Below are 21606 nucleotides of genomic sequence, written 5' to 3'. Positions count from 1 at the left end.
TTGTTGCTTAAATGCTGAGATATTGTAGCGTATGTTGCTTAAATGCTGAGATATTGTAGCGTTTGTTGCTTAAATGCTGAGATATTGTAGCGTTTGTTGCTTAAATGCTGAGATATTGTAGCGTTTGTTGCTTAAATGCTGAGATATTCTAGCGTTTATTGATTAAATACTGAGATATTGTAGCGTTTTTTGATTAAATACTGAGATATTGTAGCGTTTGTTGTTTAAATGCTGAGATATTGTAGCGTTTATTGCTTAAATGCTGAGATATTGTAGCGTTTGTTGCTTAAATGCTGAGATATTGTAGCCTTTGTTGCTTAAATGCTGAGATATTGTAGCGTTTATTGATTAAATACTGAGATATTGTAGCGTTTATTGATTAAATGCTGAGATATTGTAGCGTTTGTTGTTTAAATGCTGAGATATTGTAGCGTTTATTGCTTAAATGCTGAGATATTGTAGCGTTTATTGCTTAAATGCTGAGATATTGTAGCGTTTGTTGTTTAAATGCTGAGATATTGTAGCGTTTATTGCTTAAATGCTGAGATATTTTAGGGTTTGTTGCTTAAATGCTGAGAAATTGTAGCATTTGTTGCTTAAATGCTGAGATATTGTAGGGTACATTAAATACTGACGTGTTGTAGCATTTGTTGCCTAAATACTGAGATATTGAAGCATTTGTTGCTGAAATGCTGAGATATTGTAGTGTACATTACATTCTGATGTAGTGTAGCATTTATTGATTAAATACTGAGATATTGTGGCATTACTTGCTTAAATGCTGAGATATTGTATCGTTTGTTGCTGAAATGCTGAGATATTGTAGCGTACATTACATTCTGATGTAGTGTAGCATTTATTGATTAAATACTGAGATATTGTGGCATTACTTGCTTAAATGCTGAGATATTGTATCGTTTGTTGCTGAAATGCTGAGATATTGTAGCGTTTGCTGCTTAAATGCTGAGATATTGTAGCGGTTGTTGCTTAAATGCTGAGATATTGTAGCGTTTGTTGCTTAAATGCTGAGATATTGTAGCGGTTGTTGCTTCAATGCTGAGATATTGTAGCGTTTATTGCTTAAATGCTGAGATATTGTAGCGGTTGTTGCTTAAATGCTGAGATATTTTAGCGTTTAGTGCTTAAATGCTGAGATCTTGTAGCGTTTGTTGCTTAAATGCTGAAATATTGTATTGTTTGTTGCTTAATTGCTGAAATATTGTAACATTTGTTGCTTAAATGCTGAGATATTGTAGCATTTGTTGCTTAAATGCTGAGATATTGTAGCATTTGTTGCTTAAATGCTAAGATAATGTAGCATTTGTTGTTTAAATGCTGAGATATTGAAGTGTTTGTTGCTTAAATGCTGAAATATTGTAGCATTTGTTGCTTAAATGCTGAAATATTGTAGCATTTGTTGCTTAAATGCTGAAATATTGTATTGTTTGTTGCTTAATTGCTGAAATATTGTAACATTTGTTGCTTAAATGCTGAGATATTGTAGAATTTGTTGCTTAAATTTTTAGATAATGTAGTGTTTGTTGCTTAAATGCTAAGATATTGTAGTGTTTGTTGCATAAATCCTGAGATATTGTAGTGTTTGTTGCTTAAATGCTGAGATATTGTAGCGTTTGTTGCTTGAATGCTGAGATATTGTAGCGTTTATTGATTAAATACTGAGATATTGTAGCGTTTTTTGATTAAATACTGAGATATTGTAGCGTTTGTTGTTTAAATGCTGAGATATTGTGGCGTTTGTTGCTTAAATGCTGAGATATTGTAGCGTTTGTTGCTTAAATACTGAGATATTGTAGCGTTTGATGCTTAAATGCTGAGATATTGTAGCGTTTGTTGCTTAAATGCTGAGATATTGTAGCGTTTATTGCTTAAATGCTGAGATATTGTAGCGTTTATTGCTTAAATGCTGAGATATTGTAGCGTTTATTGCTTAAATGCTGAGATATTGTAACATTTGTTGCTTAAAAGCTGAGATATGGTAACATTCATTGTTTACATTATGAGATACTGTAGCGTTTGTTGAGTAATTGCTGAGATGTTGTAGCGTACATTATATTCTGATGTATTGTAGCATTTAATGATTAAATACTGAGATATTGTAGCATTTGTTGCTTAAATGCTGAGATATTGTAACCATGCTAACATTAGCATGCTAACGTTTCGTACTTGCATTTTTGCCATCTTTATACGTATAAACCTAAAAATCATGGCTTTTGATAATTGCCGCCATCTTAGAAGTATGCTACCTTTTCCTATGTCATCATGCTAACCTCTACCGCCCCCTGCAGCATGGTGGTGTACGAGTGCTGTCCCGGCTACATGCGTCTGGAAGGCATGAAAGGATGTCCCGCAGGTTGGTGCCGCCCCTCCTCATACCGCCGCCTTTGTCCGCCTCGTCTCCTGACAAGACTTTTCTTCTGCTCCCAACAAAAGTGGCGCCCATCGACCACGTGTACGGCACGCTGGGTCTGGTGAAGGCCGCCACCACGCAGCAGTACTCGGACGTGTCCAAGCTGAGGGAGGAGATCCAAGGCCGGGGCTCCTTCACCATGTTCGCCCCCAGCAACGACGCCTGGGAGCAGCTGGACGCCGTCAGTATACTTTGGCGGGGAAACCGCCGCCGCCGCCCTCGTGACTGACCGCTGCCGTGTCTTCCAGAGCGTTCGCGGGGCGCTGGTTAGCAACGTGAACGTGGAGCTGTACAACGCCCTCCACTACCACATGGTCAACGGCCGGCTGCTGACCAAGGACATGAAGGACGGCATGACGGTCACGTCCATGTTCAGCGACCTGGGCCTCTACATCAACCACTACTCCAACGGCGTACGTCTGCAATAGCTTCTATTTTTGAAAGAACCGTGTGGAACGGTTAACAAAGTTTTTAATGTTTCTAACAATCCATCCATCTTCTTCCGCTTATCCGAGGTCGGGTCGCGGGGGCAGCAGCCTAAGCAGGGAAGCCCAGACTTCCCTCTCCCCAGCCACTTCGTCCAGCTCTTCCTGTGGGACCCCGAGGCGTTCCCAGGCCAGCCGGGAGACATAGTCTTCCCAACGTGTCCTGGGTCTTCCCTGCGGCCTCCTACCGGTCGGACGTGCCCTAAACACCTCCCTAGGGAGGCGTTCGGGTGGCATCCTGACCAGATGCCCGAACCACCTCATCTGGCTCCTCTCGATGTGGAGGAGCAGCGGCTTTACTTTGAGCCCCCCCCCGGATGGCAGAGCTTCTCACCCTATCTCTAAGGGAGAGCCCCGCCACTCGGCGGAGGAAACTCATTTCGGCCGCTTGTACCCGTGATCTTGTCCTTTCGGTCATAACCCAAAGCTCATGACCATAGGTGAGGATGGGAACGTAAATCGACCGGTAAATTGAGAGCTTTGCCTTCCGGCTCAGCTCCTTCTTCACCACAACGGATCGATACAGCGTCCGCATTACTGAAGACGCCGCACCGATCCCCCTGTCGATCTCACGATCCACTCTTCCCTCACTCGTGAACAAGACTCCGAGGTACTTGAACTCCTCCACTTGGGGCAAGATCTCCTCCCCAACCCGGAGACGGCACTCCACCCTTTTCCGGGCGAGAACCATGGACTCGGACTTGGAGGTGCTGATTCACATCCCAGTCGCTTCACACTCGGCTGCGAACCGATCCAGTGAGAGCTGAAGATCCTGGCCAGATGAAGCCATCAGGACCTGCAAAAAGCAGAGACCTAATCCTGCAGCCACCAAACCAGATCCCCTCAACGCCTTGACTGCGCCTAGAAATTCTGTCCATAAAAGTTATGAACAGAATGGGTGACAAAGGGCAGCCTTGGCGGAGTCCAACCCTCACTGGAAACGTGTCCGACTTACTGCTGGCAATGCGGACCAAGCTCTGGCACTGAGCATACAGGGAGCGGACTGCCACAATCAGACAGTCCGATACCCCATACTCTCTGAGCACTCCCCACAGGACTTCCCGAGGGACACGGTCGAATGCCTTCTCCAAGTCCACAAAACACATGTAGACTGGTTGGGCAAACTTCCATGCACCCTCAAGGACCCTGCCGAGAGTATAGAGCTGGTCCACAGTTCCACGACCAGGCCGAAAACCACACTGTTCCTCCTGAATCCGAGGTTCGACTATCCGGCGTAGCCTCCTCTCCAGTACACCTGAATAGACCTTACCGGGAAGGCTGAGGAGTGTGATCCCACGATAGTTAGAGCACACCCTCCGGTTCCCCTTCTTAAAGAGAGGAACCACCACCCCGGTCTGCCAATCCAGAGGTACCGCCCGTCTAACAAGATTTGAAAAATGTCTTTCAACATTGCCGTCACTCCCAATCCTCTCTGCTCCCGGCCGCTTACTGTTAAAGACAACAGATGATTAGATTAACACGTACCACCTGTGAATTCTAATCACCTGCCGGCTGTGTCTCGCCGTCCCACACAATGCCATTGCCAGAGGCGGTGACCTTTGCTCCTGCAAACGCAGGGAGCAAAACCGACGTTACAAAATGTTCATATCCGCGCAGGTGGTGACGGTCAACTGTGCCAGGATCATCCACGCCAACCAGGTGGCCACCAACGGCGTGGTGCACGTCATCGACCGCGTCATCAGCGGCGTGGGCAACACCATCAAGAACGTTCTGGACGTCAACGACGAACTGTCCTCCTTCAGCGTAAGCTTCAGTGTCCAGGGGGGGGGGGAAGTAGTCGCTAACTGACCGGATGACCCGTGAACTCTGCTCGCAGGCGGCCGCCCTGGCCTCGGGTGTGATGGACAAGCTGGACCGGCCGGGACACTACACGCTGTTCGCGCCGACCAACGCCGCCTTTGAGAAGATGGGGCCGGGCCACCTGGAGCGCCTCATGGCGGACAAAGCTGTCATTGCAGGTAAATTCCTGGTTCTCCACACCACTTTGGCATAGGTTGGTCCGGTTTACGGTCATGGTGCGACTACCCGACATTCACACAATTACAATTCTACACCAAAAAAATCATCTGTTATTATTATTCCGAGTATCAAAACGTTCAGTTCGACCGGGAATCGTGAGTCCCCAAAAGAATTTTTTAAAAATATCCCTGATTACCCAGAATTCCCGGTTTTACGGGACATTTTTCCCATTGAAAATGAATGGGACATTTTTTCGAACTTGCACAGTTTCTCAACTGATTCGCACCGTTTCACCACCCACACACCCCACTCACCTTGGACAATCAACAAATTCCAGGAATTCCCAGAATTTTCCGTTGTACCAAAGCCATGTTTTCACCTCTTCCTGGAAAGTTTTCGCAGTCCACATTTTCCAACAATTTCACCTTGAAAACATTCCTCTTAGTTGGGACAACAAATGTTCCTATTTTTTTTTGGTTTCTACAAATTCACGGTTTTCTCGAAATTCCAGGAATTCCGAAATACCAATTTCAAACGGTTACTAGGTCGACATTTTTCAACCGATTAGAAAAATTCCAATACTAACCCAATCATATCTTCTTGGAAAATTGTGCTACTATCAATAATTTCCAAAATTCCCAAATTTTGAAACACCTTTTCACCATCCACACACCCCACTCACCTTGGACAATCAACAAATTCCTGGAATTCCCAGAATTTTCCGTTGTACCAAAGCCATGTTTTCACCTCTTCCTGGAAAGTTTTCACAGTCCACATTTTTCAACAATTTCACCTTGAAAACATTCCTCTTAGTTGGGACAACAAATGTTCCTATTTTTTTTTGGTTTCTACAAATTCACGGTTTTCTCGAAATTCCAGGAATTCCGAAATACCAATTTCAAACGGTTACTAGGTCGACATTTTTCAACCGATTAGAAAAATTCCAACACCAACCCAATCATATCTTCTTGGAAAATTGTGCTACTATCAATATTTTCCAAAATTCCCAAATTTTGAAACACCGTTTCACCATCCACACACTCCACTCACCTTGGACAATCAACAAATTCCAGGAATTCCCAGAATTTTCCGTTGTGCCAAAGCCATGTTTTCACCTCTTCCTGGAAAGTTTTCACAGTCCACATTTTCCAACAATTTCACCTTGAAAACATTCCTCTTAGTTGGGACAACGAATGTTCCTATTTTTTTTTTGGTTTCTACAAATTCACGGTTTTCTCGAAATTCCAGGAATTCCGAAATACCAATTTCAAACGGTTACTACGTCAACATTTTTCGACCGATTAGAAAAATTCCAACACTAACCCAATCATATCTTCTTGGAAAATTGTGCTAGTATCAATATTTTCTAAAATTCCCAAATTTTGAAACACCTTTTCACCATCCACACACCCCACTCACCTTGGACAATCAACAAATTCCTGGAATTCCCAGAATTTTCCGTTGTACCAAAGCCATGTTTTCACCTCTTCCTGGAAAGTTTTCACAATCCACATTTTTCAACAATTTCACCTTGAAAACATTCCTCTTAGTTGGGACAACAAATGTTGATATTTTTTTTGGGGTTTCTACAAATTCACGGTTTTCTCGAAATTCCAGGAATTCGGAAATACCAATTTCAAACGGTTACTACGTCAACATTTTTCGACCGATTAGAAAAATTCCAACACCAACCCAATCATATCTTCTTGGAAAATTGTGCTACTATCAATATTTTCCCAAATTCCCAAATTTTGAAACACCGTTTCACCATCCACACACCCCACTCACCTTGGACAATCAACAAATTCCAGGAATTCCCAGAATTTTCCGTTGTACCAAAGCCATGTTTTCACCTCTTCCTGGAAAGTTTTCACAGTCCACATTTTCCAACAATTTCACCTTGAAAACATTCCTCTTAGTTGGGACAACAAATGTTCCTTTTTTTTTTTGGTTTCTACAAATTCACGGTTTTCTCGAAATTCCAGGAATTCCGAAATACCAATTTCAAACGGTTACTACGTCAACATTTTTCGACCGATTAGAAAAATTCCAACACTAACCCAATCATATCTTCTTGGAAAATTGTGCTACTATCAATATTTTCCCAAATTCCCAAATTTTGAAACACCGTTTCACCATCCACACACTCCACTCACCTTGGACAATCAAGAAATTCCATGAATTTCCTGAATTTTCCCTATTTTCACCTCTTCCTGGAAAGTTTTTCAACAATTTCCAACCATTCCACCTTCAAAATATTCCTCTTAGTTGGGACAACAAATGTTCCTGTTTTGTTTTTTTTGTTCCTACAAACTCCCGGTTTTCTCGAAATTCCAGGAATTCCGAAATACCAATTTCAAACGGTTACTACGTCAACATTTTTCAACCGATTAGAAAAAGTCCAACACCAACCCAATCATATCTTCTTGGAAAATTGTGCTAGTATCAATATTTTCCAAAATTCCCAAATTTTGAAACACCTTTTCACCATCCACACACTCCACTCACCTTGGACAATCAACAAATTCCTGGAATTCCCAGAATTTTCCGTTGTACCAAAGCCATGTTTTCACCTCTTCCTGGAAGGTTTTCACAATCCACATTTTTCAACAATTTCACCTTGAAAACATTCCTCTTAGTTGGGACAACAAATGTTCCTATTTTTTTGGGGGTTTCTACAAATTCACGGTTTTCTCGAAATTCCAGGAATTCCGAAATACCAATTTCAAACGGTTACTACGTCAACATTTTTCGACCGATTAGAAAAATTCCAACACCAACCCAATCATATCTTCTTGGAAAATTGTGCTACTATCAATATTTTCCAAAATTCCCAAATTTTGAAACACCTTTTCACCATCCACACACTCCACTCACCTTGGACAATCAACAAATTCCATGAATTTCCTGAATTTTCCGTTTTTTCAAAGCCCTATTTTCACCTCTTCCTGGAAAGTTTTTCTACAATTTCCAACCATTCCACCTTGAAAACATTCCTCTTCGTTGGGACAACAAATGTTCCTATTTTTTTTGTTCCTACAAATTCCCGGTTTTCTCGAAATTCCAGGAATTCCGATATACCAATTTCAAACGGTTACTACGTCAACATTTTTCGACCGATTAGAAAAATTCCAACACTAACCCAATCATATCTTCTTGGAAAATTGTGCTAGTATCAATATTTTCCAAAATTCCCAAATTTTGAAACACCGTTTCACCATCCACACACTCCACTCACCTTGGACAATCAACAAATTCCAGGAATTCCCAGAATTTTCCGTTGTACCAAAGCCATGTTTTCACCTCTTCCTGGAAAGTTTTCACAGTCCACATTTTCCAACAATTTCACCTTGAAAACATTCCTCTTAGTTGGGACAACAAATGTTGATAATTTTTTGGGGGTTTCTACAAATTCACGGTTTTCTCGAAATTCCAGGAATTCCGAAATACCAATTTCAAACGGTTACTACGTCGACATTTTTCGACCGATTAGAAAAATTCCAACACCAACCCAATGATATCTTCTTGGAAAATTGTGCTACGATCAATATTTTCCAAAATTCCCAAATTTTGAAACACCGTTTCACCATCCACACACTCCACTCACCTTGGACAATCAACAAATTCCTGGAATTCCCAGAATTTTCCGTTGTACCAAAGCCATGTTTTCACCTCTTCCTGGAAAGTTTTCACAGTCCACATTTTTCAACAATTTCACCTTGAAAACATTCCTCTTAGTTGGGACAACTAATGTTGATATTTTTTTTTGGGTTCTACAAATTCACAGTTTTCTCGAAATTCCAGGAATTCCGAAATACCAATTTCAAACGGTTACTATGTCGACATTTTTCAACCGATTAGAACAATTCCAACACTAACCCAATCATATCTTCTTGGAAAATTGTGCTAGTATCAATATTTTCCAAAATTCCCAAATTTTGAAACACCGTTTCACCATCCACACACCCCACTCACCTTGGACAATCAACAAATTCCTGGAATTCCCAGAATTTTCCGTTGTACCAAAGCCATGTTTTCACCTCTTCCTGGAAAGTTTTCACAGTCCACATTTTTCAACAATTTCACCTTGAAAACATTCCTCTTAGTTGGGACAACAAATGTTCCTATTTTTTTTTTGGTTTCTACAAATTCACGGTTTTCTCGAAATTCCAGGAATTCCGAAATACCAATTTCAAACGGTTACTAGGCCGACATTTTTCAACCGATTAGAAAAATTCCAACACTAACCCAATCATATCTTCTTGGAAAATTGTGCTACTATCAATATTTTCCAAAATTCCCAAATTTTGAAACACCGTTTCACCATCCACACACTCCACTCACCTTGGACAATCAACAAATTCCAGGAATTCCCAGAATTTTCCGTTTTACCAAAGCCATGTTTTCACCTCTTCCTGGGAAGTTTTCACAATCCACATTTTTCAACAATTTCACCTTGAAAACATTCCTCTTAGTTGGGACAACAAATGTTGATATTTTTTTGGGGGTTTCTACAAATTCACGGTTTTCTCGAAATTCCAGGAATTCCGAAATACCAATTTCAAACGGTTACTAGGTCCACATTTTTCAACCGATTAGAAAAATTCCAACACTAACCCAATCATATCTTCTTGGAAAATTGTGCTACTATCAATATTTTCCAAAATTCCCAAATTTTGAAACACCGTTTCACCATCCACACACTCCACTCACCTTGGACAATCAACAAATTCCTGGAATTCACATAATTTTCCCTTGTACCAAAGCCATGTTTTCACCTCTTCCTGGAAAGTTTTCACAATCCACATTTTTCAACAATTTCACCTTGAAAACATTCCTCTTAGTTGGGACAACAAATGTTCCTATTTATTTTTTTGGTTTCGACAAATTCACGGTTTTCTCGAAATTCCAGGAATTTCGAAATACCAATTTCAAACGTTTACTACGTCAACATTTTTTGACCGATTAGTACAATTCCAACACTAACCCAATCATATCTTCTTGGAAAATTGTGCTACTATCAATATTTTCCAAAATTCCCAAATTTTGAAACACCTTTTCACCATCCACACACTCCACTCACCTTGGACAATCAACAAATTCCTGGAATTCCCAGAATTTTCTGTTGTACCAAAGCCATGTTTTCACCTCTTCCTGGAAAGTTTTCACAGTCCACATTTTTCAACAATTTCACCTTGAAAACATTCCTCTTAGTTGGGACAACAAATGTTGATATTTTTTTGGGGGGTTTCTACAAATTCATGGTTTTCTCGAAATTCCAGGAATTCCGAAATACCAATTTCAAACGGTTACTACGTCAACATTTTTCGACCGATTAGAAAAATTCCAACACTAACCCAATCATATCTTCTTGAAAAATTGTGCTACTTTCAATATTTTCCAAAATTCCCAAATTTTGAAACACCGTTTCACCATCCACACACTCCACTCACCTTGGACAATCAACAAATTCCATGAATTTCCTGAATTTTCCGTTTTTTCAAAGCCCTATTTTCACCTCTTCCTGGAAAGTTTTTCAACAATTTCCAACCATTCCACCTTCAAAATATTCCTCTTAGTTGGGACAACAAATGTTCCTATTTTTTTTTGGTTTCTACAAATTCACGGTTTTCTCGAAATTCCAGGAATTTCGAAATACCAATTTCAAACGGTTACTAGGTCGACATTTTTCAACCGATTAGAAAAATTCCAACACTAACCCAATCATATCTTCTTGGAAATTGTGCTACTAACAATATTTTCCGAAATTCCCAAATTTTGAAACACAGTTCCACCATCCACACACTCCACTCACCTTGGACAATCAACAAATTCCTGGAATTCCCAGAATGTTCCGTTGTACCAAAGCCATGTTTTCACCTCTTCCTGGAAAGTTTTCACAATCCACATTTTTTAACAATTTCACCTTGAAAACATTCCTCTTAGTTGGGACAACAAATGTTGATTTTTTTTTTTTGGTTTCTACAAATTCACGGTTTTCTCGAAATTCCAGGAATTCCGAAATACCAATTTCAAACGGTTACTACGTCAACATTTTTCGACCGATTAGAAAAATTCCAACACTAACCCAATCATATCTTCTTGGAAAATTGTGCTAGTATCAATATTTTCCAAAATTCCCAAATTTTGAAAGACATTTTCACCATCCACACACTCCACTCACCTTGGACAATCAACAAATTCCTGGAATTCCCAGAATTTTCCGTTGTACCAAAGCCATGTTTTCACCTTTTCCTGGAAAGTTTTCACAGTCCACATTTTTCAACAATTTCACCTTGAAAACATTCCTCTTAGTTGGGACAACAAATGTTGATATTTTTTGGGGGGTTTCTACAAATTCACGGTTTTCTCGAAATTCCAGGAATTCCGAAATACCAATTTCAAACGGTTACTACGTCAACATTTTTCGACCGATTAGAAAAATTCCAACACCAACCCAATCATATCTTCTTGGAAAATTGTGCTAGTATCAATATTTTACAAAATTCCCAAATTTTGAAACACCGTTTCACCATCCACACACTCCACTCACCTTGGACAATCAACAAATTCCTGGAATTCCCAGAATTTTCCGTTGTACCAAAGCCATGTTTTCACCTCTTCCTGGAAAGTTTTCACAATCCACATTTTTCAACAATTTCACCTTGAAAACATTCCTCTTAGTTGGGACAACAAATGTTGATATTTTTTGGGGGGGTTTCTACAAATTCACGGTTTTCTCGAAATTCCAGGAATTCCGAAATACCAATTTCAAACGGTTACTACGTCAACATTTTTCGACCGATTAGAACAATTCCAACACTAACCCAATCATATCTTCTTGGAAAATTGTGCTAGTATCAATATTTTCCAAAATTCCCAAATTTTGAAACACCGTTTCACCATCCACACACTCCACTTACCTTGGACAATCAACAAATTCCATGAATTTCCTGAATTTTCCGTTTGATCAAAGCCCTATTTTCACCTCTTCCTGGAAAATTTTTCAACAATTTCCAACCATTCCACCTTGAAAACATTCCTCTTAGTTGGGACAACAAATGTTCCTATTTTTTGGGGGGGTTTCTACAAATTCACGGTTTTCTCGAAATTCCAGGAATTCCGAAATACCAATTTCAAACGGTTGCTACGTCAACATTTTTCGACCGATTAGAAAAATTCCAACACTAACCCAATCATATCTTCTTGGAAAATTGTGCTAGTATCAATATTTTCCAAAATTCCCAAATTTTGAAACACCGTTTCACCATTCACACACTCCACTTACCTTGGACAATCAACAAATTCCATGAATTTCCTGAATTTTCCGTTTTTTCAAAGCCCTATTTTCACCTCTTCCTGGAAAGTTTTTCAACAATTTCCAACCATTTCACCTTCAAAATATTCCTCTTAGTTGGGACAACAAATGTTCCTATTTTTTTTTGGGTTTCTACAAATTCACGGTTTTCTCGAAATTCCAGGAATTCCGAAATACCAATTTCAAACGGTTACTAGGTCGACATTTTTCAACCGATTAGAAAAATTCCAACACCAACCCAATCATATCTTCTTGAAAAATTGTGCTACTATCAATATTTTCCAAAATTCCCAAATTTTGAAACACCTTTTCACCATCCACACACTCCACTCACCTTGGACAATCAACAAATTCCTGGAATTCCCAGAATTTTCCGTTGTACCAAAGCCATGTTTTCACCTCTTCCTGGAAAGTTTTCACAATCCACATTTTTCAACAATTTCACCTTGAAAACATTCCTCTTAGTTGGGACAACAAATGTTCCTATTTTTTTTTGGTTTCTACAAATTCACAGTTTTCTCGAAATTCCAGGAATTCCGAAATACCAATTTCAAACGGTTACTACGTCAACATTTTTCGACCGATTAGAAAAATTCCAACACTAACCCAATCATATCTTCTTGGAAAATTGTGCTAGTATCAATATTTTCCAAATTTTGAAACACCGTTTCACCATCCACACACCCCACTCACCTTGGACAATCAACAAATTCCTGGAATTCACAGAATTTTCCCTTGTACCAAAGCCATGTTTTCACCTCTTCCTGGAAAGTTTTCACAATCCACATTTTTCAACAATTTCACCTTGAAAACATTCCTCTTAGTTGGGACAACAAATGTTCCTATTTATTTTTTTGGTTTCGACAAATTCACGGTTTTCTCAAAATTCCAGGAATTCCGAAATACCAATTTCAAACGGTTACTACGTCAACATTTTTTGACCGATTAGAACAATTCCAACACTAACCCAATCATATCTTCTTGGAAAATTGTGCTAGTATCAATATTTTCCAAAATTCCCAAATTTTGAAACACCTTTTCACCATCCACACACTCCACTCACCTTGGACAATCAACAAATTCCTGGAATTCCCAGAATTTTCCGTTGTACCAAAGCCATGTTTTCACCTCTTCCTGGAAAGTTTTCACAGTCCACATTTTTCAACAATTTCACCTTGAAACCATTCCTCTTGGTTGGGACAACAAATGTTGATATTTTTTGGGGTGTTTCTACAAATTCACGGTTTTCTCGAAATTCCAGGAATTCCGAAATACCAATTTCAAACGGTTACTAGGTCCACATTTTTCAACCGATTAGAAAAATTCCAACACTAACCCAATCATATCTTCTTGGAAAATTGTGCTACTATCAATATTTTCCAAAATCCCCAAATTTTGAAACACCGTTTCACCATCCACACACTCCACTCACCTTGGACAATCAACAAATTCCTGGAATTCACAGAATTTTCCCTTGTACCAAAGCCATGTTTTCACCTCTTCCTGGAAAGTTTTCACAATCCACATTTTTCAACAATTTCACCTTGAAAACATTCCTCTTAGTTGGGACAACAAATGTTCCTATTTATTTTTTTGGTTTCGACAAATTCACGGTTTTCTCAAAATTCCAGGAATTCCGAAATACCAATTTCAAACGGTTACTACGTCAACATTTTTTGACCGATTAGAACAATTCCAACACTAACCCAATCATATCTTCTTGGAAAATTGTGCTAGTATCAATATTTTCCAAAATTCCCAAATTTTGAAACACCTTTTCACCATCCACACACTCCACTCACCTTGGACAATCAACAAATTCCTGGAATTCCCAGAATTTTCCGTTGTACCAAAGCCATGTTTTCACCTCTTCCTGGAAAGTTTTCACAATCCACATTTTTCAACAATTTCACCTTGAAAACATTCCTCTTAGTTGGGACAACAAATGTTGATATTTTTTGGGGGGTTTCTACAAATTCACGGTTTTCTCGAAATTCCAGGAATTCCGAAATACCAATTTCAAACGGTTACTACGTCGACATTTTTCGACCGATTAGAAAAATTCCAACACCAACCCAATCATATCTTCTTGGAAAATTGTGCTACGATCAATATTTTCCAAAATTCCCAAATTTTGAAACACCGTTTCACCATCCACACACCCTACTCACCTTGGACAATCAACAAATTCCTGGAATTCCCAGAATTTTCCGTTGTACCAAAGCCATGTTTTCACCTCTTCCTGGAAAGTTTTCACAATCCACATTTTTCAACAATTTCACCTTGAAAACATTCCTCTTAGTTGGGACAACAAATGTTGATATTTTTTGGGGGGTTTCTACAAATTCACGGTTTTCTCGAAATTCCAGGAATTCCGAAATACCAATTTCAAACGGTTACTACGTCAACATTTTTCGACCGATTAGAAAAATTCCAACACCAACCCAATCATATCTCCTTGGAAAATTGTGCTACTGTCAATATTTTCCAAAATTCCCAAATTTTGAAACACCGTTTCACCATCCACACACTCCACTCACCTTGGACAATCAACAAATTCCTGGAATTCCCAGAATTTTCCGTTGTACCAAAGCCATGTTTTCACCTCTTCCTGGAAAGTTTTCACAGTCCACATTTTTCAACAATTTCACCTTGAAAACATTCCTCTTAGTTGGGACAACAAATGTTGATATTTTTTGGGGGGTTTCTACAAATTCACGGTTTTCTCGAAATTCCAGGAATACCGAAATACCAATTTCAAACGGTTACTACGTCAACATTTTTCGACCGATTAGAACAATTCCAACACTAACCCAATCATATCTTCTTGGAAAATTGTGCTAGTATCAATATTTTCCAAAATTCCCAAATTTTGAAACACCTTTTCACCATCCACACACTCCACTCACCTTGGACAATCAACAAATTCCATGAATTTCCTGGATTCTCCGTTTTATCAAAGCCCTATTTTCACCTCTTCCTGGAAAGTTTTTCAACAATTTCCAACCATTCCACCTTGAAAACATTCCTCTTAGTTGGGACAACAAATGTTCCTTTTTTTTTTTTGTTCCTACAAATTCCCGGTTTTCTCGAAATTCCAGGAATTCCGAAATACCAATTTCAAACGGTTACTACGTCGACATTTTTCAACCGATTAGAAAAATTCCAACACCAACCCAAACATATCTTCTAGGATAATTGTGCTAGTATTAATGTATTAATATTTTTTTAAAAACTCCCAGTTTCCCCGAAATTACCAAATATCCAAGAAATTCCCATTCAAATGAATGGACATATTCAAAGTTCCACATTGCCCAAAATTTTCAAAATGTTGCCTCAATTTTTACCTGATTCCAACCTTGCAACTGTCCACACACACCACTCTTCCGATATATCGAAGGCAAAACATGTTTTCCCTTTGCCAAAATTCTCCTAATACCCAGGAATTTCCCCCCATTGAAAATTAATTGGCAATATATAAAACTCTCCATATCCCACAATTTCTCAACCGATACGCACCGTTTCACCAGCCACACGCTCCACTCACCTTGGACAATCAACCAATTTCAACAAATTCCAGGAATTCCCAGAAATTTTGGTTTTCCAAAGCCCTATTTTCACCTCTTCCTGGAAAGTTTTCACAATCCACATTTTTCAACAATTTCCAACCATTCCACCTTGAAAACATTCCTCTTAGTTGGGACAACAAATGTTCCTTTTTTTTTTTTTTGTTCTTACAAATTCCCTTTTTTTTCAAAATTCCAGGAATTCCGAAATACCAATTTCAAACGGTTACTACGTCGACATTTTTCAACCGATTAGAAAAAGTCCAACACCAACCCAATCATATCTCCTAGGACAATTGTGCTAGTATCAATATTTTGCAAAATTCCCAGTTTCCCCCAAATTCCCAAATTTCCAAGAAATTCCATTTCATATGAATGGACATATTCAAAGTTCTACATTGCCCAAAATTCTCAAAATGTTGCCTCAATTTTCACCTGATTCCAACCTTTCAACTGTCCACACACACCACTCTTCCGATATATCAAAGGCAAAACATGTTTTCCCTTTGCCAAAATTCTCCTAATACCCGGAATTTCCAGGAATTTCCCCCCATTGAAAATTAATTGGCAATATATAAAACTCTCCATATCCCACAATTTCTCAACCGATACGCACCATTTCACCATCCACACGCTCCACTCACCTTGGACAATCAACCAATTTCAACAAATTCCAGGAATTCCCAGAAATTTTGGTTTACCAAAGCCCTATTTTCACCTATTCCTGGAAAGTTTTCACAATCCACATTTTTCAACATTTTCCAACCATTCCACCTTGAAAACATTCCTCTTAGTTGGCACAACAAATGTTCCTATTTTTTTTTTTGTTCCTACAAATTACCGGTTTTCTCGAAATTCCAGGAATTCCGAAATACCAATTTCAAACGGTTACTACGTCAACATTTTTCAACTGATTAGAAAAAGTCCAACACCAACCCAATCATATCTTCTAGGACAATTGTGCTAGTATCAATATTTTACAAAATTCCCAGTTTCCCCCAAATTCCCAAATTTCCAAGAAATTCCCATTCAAATGAATGGACATATTCAAAGTTCCAATTTTCACCTGATTCGACCTTTCAACCGTCCACACACACTACTCTTCCGATATATCAAAGGCAAAACATGTTTTCCCTTTCCCAAAATTCTCTGAATTTCCAGGAATTTCCCCACCATTGAAAAGTAATTGGCAATATACAAAACTCTCCATATCCCACATTTCTCAACCGATTCAAACCGTTCCACCATCCACACACTCCACTCACCTTGGACAATCAACAAATTCCAGGAATTTCCCGAATTGACCGATTTTTTTTAAAGCCCTATTTTCACCTCTTCCTGGAAGGTTTTCACAATCCACATTTTTCAACAATTTCACCTAGAAAACATTCCTCTTAGTTGGGACAACAAATTTTTTTTGTTGTTCCTACAAATTCCCAGTTTTCTCGAAATTCCAGGAATTCCGAAATACCAATTTCAAGCGGTTACTATGTCAACGTTTTTCAACCGATTAGAAAAATTCCAGCACCAACCCAATCATATCTTCTAGGACAATTGTGCTAGTATCAAATTTTTCTAAAATTCCAGGTTTTCCCAAAAAAATTCTCCAATTTCCAAGAAATTCCCATTCAAATGAATGGACATATTCAAAGTTCTACATTGCCTAAAATTCTCATTGCGCCAATTTTTACCTGATTCTGACCTTTCAACCGTCCACACTGATATATCAAACGCGAAACATGTTTTCCCTTTCCCAGAATTCTCTGAAGACCCAGAATTTCCGGGAATTTACCCCCATTGAAAAGTAATTGGCAATTGGGCTTTGTACCGAGGATGTCGTTGTGGCTTGTGCAGCCCTTTGAGACACTTGTGATTTAGGGCTATATAAATAAACATTGATTGATTGATTGATACATAACTCTCCATATCTCACATTTCTCAACCGTTTCGAACCGTTCCAACATCTACACACCCCACTCACCTTGGACATTCAAGCATTTCAGTTCCACTCACGCGTATAGACAGTTCGGTGGCTTGCGCACATAGGGCTTTCACACGCAATTCCTACCGGAATCGTCATTTCTAGTCGTTCATCCAGTCATAGGTCGGTCTAAATGTCAATCCTTACCTGATGTACTCTTAAACGTGGTGTTAGGACTAGAGATGCGCGGATAGGCAATTATTTCATCCGCAACCGCATCAGAAAGTCGTCAACCATCCGCCATCCACCCGATGTAACATTTGATCAGAACCGCACCCGCCCGCCATCCGCCCGCACCCGCCCGTTGTTATATATCTAATATAGACGATGCAAGGCATTAGTGAGGTTATAAAGCTTTTGCCTGTTAAAGAAAGGAGACTGATCCAATGCAGCACAGACATTCGCGTGCCACGCTGTCACGACCCAGACGCACACCAGTGCGCAATCATATGGGAGCCGCGCTGAGCGCACCTCCAAGCGCGTCTCGCTGCCGGCGACGGCCGGGTATGGGCCCAACGCTCCAGCGCCATCCATTTTCAGGGCTAGTTGATTCGGCAGGTGTTGTTGTTACACACTCCTTAGCGGGTTCCGACGTCCATGGCCACCGTCCTGCTGTCTATATCAACCAGGGTGAGCCCCACCCCTTTCGTGAGCGCACTGCGCGCGGAGTGACCCCTGTTACGCGCCCCCGGCAACAGGGGTGGCGGGCAGGTAAGCTGCGCGGGCGGAGCGCGCGGAGTGACCCCTGTTACGAGCCCCCGGCCACGGGGGTGGCGGGCAGGTAAGCTGCTTACCTGCAGCGCGTGACGCCGGCCGCGGCGAATGCGGACGAGGCGGGGTGTCGGTGCGGTGGGCGCGGTGGTGACCCTGGACGTGCGTCGGGCCCTTCTCGCGGATCGCCTCAGCTACGGCTCCCGGTGGGGCCCTCTCGGGGGAAGGGGCCTCGGTCCCGGACCCCGGCGAGGCGTCGGGGGCCTTCTCCGCTCCGTAAAAGTGTCCATCTCTTTTTCTTTTTTTTTCTTCTGTTGTGGCATATGCTGCAGGTGCCTGCTCGTTTTTCGTATGTGGGTAACAACATTTAACTATGTATATATATTTCCGAATTGGTTTAACTGCCACCCGCCTGAATCTATTTAAAATCTAATTTTTTTTTATTTCAACCGCCCGACCCGACCCGACCCGACCCGACCCGCGGATAAAATCTAATTTTTTAAAATTTCATCCGCCCGATCCGCGGATAATCCGCGGACTCCGCGGTTGTGCCCGCAAACCGCGCATCTCTAGTTAGGACACTGTCTTTAGGAAAGAAGAGTCTACCTAGATTCTTTACTTCTAAGGCTGTCTAATGAAAGGTGACTCGGACTGAAGATCACTGACCTTATTCTACACAAAGAACGTAAGTACAGACAACAGTAATATAGAGAGGAGACCAAGCTGTCCAAAGTCTCTAAATTGGAAGCCGTCCTCATCGACTTTTTGTCCTCCTTGGCTGAACGTTACCTACATTCTTCTCCCTTCGTCTCGTTCCTGGTACCTCCTCTTCCGGAACCTAAATGACAGGAAAAAGGATAGGAACCGCATTGTGTTGTGTGCTCGGACATTTACTCTGTCCAAAGGTGGACAAACCTACACAACAGGAGGCATTATTCAAACATTCCTAAAGATCAGGGGTGGGATTCTTTGGGGGGCCTCAGGATTTGATTTCGGCTGATATCGATATCTTGGTCTGAAAGTGTGGGTCATAACTTAAATAACAAATGTCCTCACGTCACATACTTGATGCACAACTAGGGACATTGATTCCTCCGCCAAGACATGTTGGACCGGTATGTAATTGCTTCCACCGTTGGGGAACACTTTTTGGATGTCAGAATTCCCCCAGACTGTCTCCAAAGTTTTGTAGAAAGTCTTCCAAGAAGTTATTAAAGATGCCCCATTCTCTTTACTTCCTGCATTCGAGTGGATCTAGCATAATATTGTGAGAGTCCAGTCCATAGTGGATCTAACATAATAGTGAGAGTCCAGTCCATAGTGCATCTAACATAATAGTGAGAGTCCAGTGCATAGTGGATCTAACATAATAGTGTGAGAGTCCAGTCCATAGTGGATCTAACATAATAGTGTGAGAGTCCAGTCCATAGTGGATCTAACATAATAGTGAGAGTCCAGTCCATAGTGGATCTAACATAATAGTATGAGAGTCCAGTCCATAGTGGATCCAACATAATAGTGTGAGAGTCCAGTCCATAGTGGATCTAACATAATAGTGAGAGTCCAGTCCATAGTGGATCTAACATAATAGTGTGAGAGTCCAGTCCATAGTGGATCTAACATAGTAGTGTGAGAGTCCAGTCCATAGTGGATTTAACATAATAGTGTGAGAGTCCAGTCCATAGTGGATCTAACATAATAGTGTGAGAGTCCAGTCCATAGTGGATCTAACATAATAGTGTGAGAGTCCAGTCCATAGTGGATCTAACATAATATTGTGAGAGTCCAGTCCATAGTGGATCTAACATAATAGTGTGAGAGTCCAGTCCATAGTGGATCTAACATAATAGTGAGAGTCCAGTCCATAGTGGATCTAACATAATAGTGAGAGTCCAGTCCATAGTGGATCCAACATAATAGTGAGAGTCCAGTCCATAGTGGATCTAACATAATAGTGTGATAGTCCAGTCCATAGTGGATCTAACATAATAGTGAGAGTCCAGTCCATAGTGGATCTAACATAATAGTGTGAGAGTCCAGTCCATAGTGGATCTAACATAATAGTGTGAGAGTCCAGTCCATAGTGGATCTAACATAATAGTGTGAGAGTCCAGTTCATAGTGGATCTAACATAATAGTGTGAGATTCCAGTCCATAGTGGATCCAACATAATAGTGAGAGTCCAGTCCATAGTGGATCTAACATAATAGTGTGAGAGTCCAGTCCATAGTGGATCTAACATAATAGTGTGAGAGTCCAGTCCATAGTGGATCTAACATAATAGTGTGAGAGTCCAGTCCATAGTGGATCTAACATAATAGTGAGAGTCCAGTCCATAGCGGATCTAACATAATAGTGTGAGAGTCCAGTCCATAGTGGATCTAACATAATAGTGAGAGTCCAGTCCATAGTTGATCTAACATAATAGTGAGAGTCCAGTCCATAGTGGATCTAACATAATAGTGAGAGTCCAGTCCATAGTGGATCTAACATAATAGTGTGAGAGTCCAGTCCATAGTGGATCTAACATAATAGTGTGAGAGTCCAGTCCATAGTGGATCTAACATAATATTGTGAGAGTCCAGTCCATAGTGGATCTAACATAATAGTGTGAGAGTCCAGTCCATTGTGGATCTAACATAATAGTGTGAGAGTCCAGTCCATAGTGGATCTAACATAATAGTGTGAGAGTCCAGTCCATAGTGGATCTAACATAATAGTGTGAGAGTCCAGTCCATAGTGGATCTAACATAATAGTGTGAGAGTCCAGTCCATAGTGGATCTAACATAATAGTGAGAGTCCAGTCCATAGTGGATCTAACATAATAGTGAGAGTCCAGTCCATAGTGGATCTAACATAATAGTGAGAGTCCAGTCCATAGTGGATCTAACATAATAGTGTGAGAGTCCAGTCCATAGTGGATCTAACATAATAGTGTGAGAGTCCAGTCCATAGTGGATCTAACATAATAGTGTGAGAGTCCAGTCCATAGTGGATCTAACATAATAGTGTGAGAGTCCAGTCCATAGTGGATCTAACATAATAGTGTGAGAGTCCAGTCCATAGTGGATCTAACATAATAGTGTGAGAGTCCAGTCCATAGTGGATCTAACATAATAGTGTGAGAGTCCAGTCC

General features: G+C 40.4%; 1 protein-coding gene across 6 annotated transcripts in view; it reads left to right on the top strand.

Moving 5' to 3' along the window:
* The window catches only part of LOC133577550 (periostin-like), a 113506-nt gene that overhangs the window by 39840 nt on the left and 52060 nt on the right, over positions 1-21606 (top strand). For all 6 annotated transcript variants that reach the window (XM_061931500.1, XM_061931498.1, XM_061931499.1 and 3 more), the window contains 5 exons: positions 2307-2371; positions 2452-2609; positions 2677-2841; positions 4531-4677; positions 4751-4892. In XM_061931500.1, the coding sequence (XP_061787484.1) occupies positions 2307-2371; positions 2452-2609; positions 2677-2841; positions 4531-4677; positions 4751-4892 (677 nt within the window). The remainder of the gene's footprint in view (positions 1-2306; positions 2372-2451; positions 2610-2676; positions 2842-4530; positions 4678-4750; positions 4893-21606) is intronic.

Source organism: Nerophis lumbriciformis, linkage group LG37 (genome assembly GCF_033978685.3).
Source record: "Nerophis lumbriciformis linkage group LG37, RoL_Nlum_v2.1, whole genome shotgun sequence".
In the NCBI taxonomy this organism is placed as follows: Eukaryota; Metazoa; Chordata; class Actinopteri; order Syngnathiformes; family Syngnathidae; genus Nerophis; species Nerophis lumbriciformis.
The sequence above is the reverse complement of the archived record's forward strand: the minus strand, read 5'-3'. Positions and strand labels throughout refer to the sequence as shown.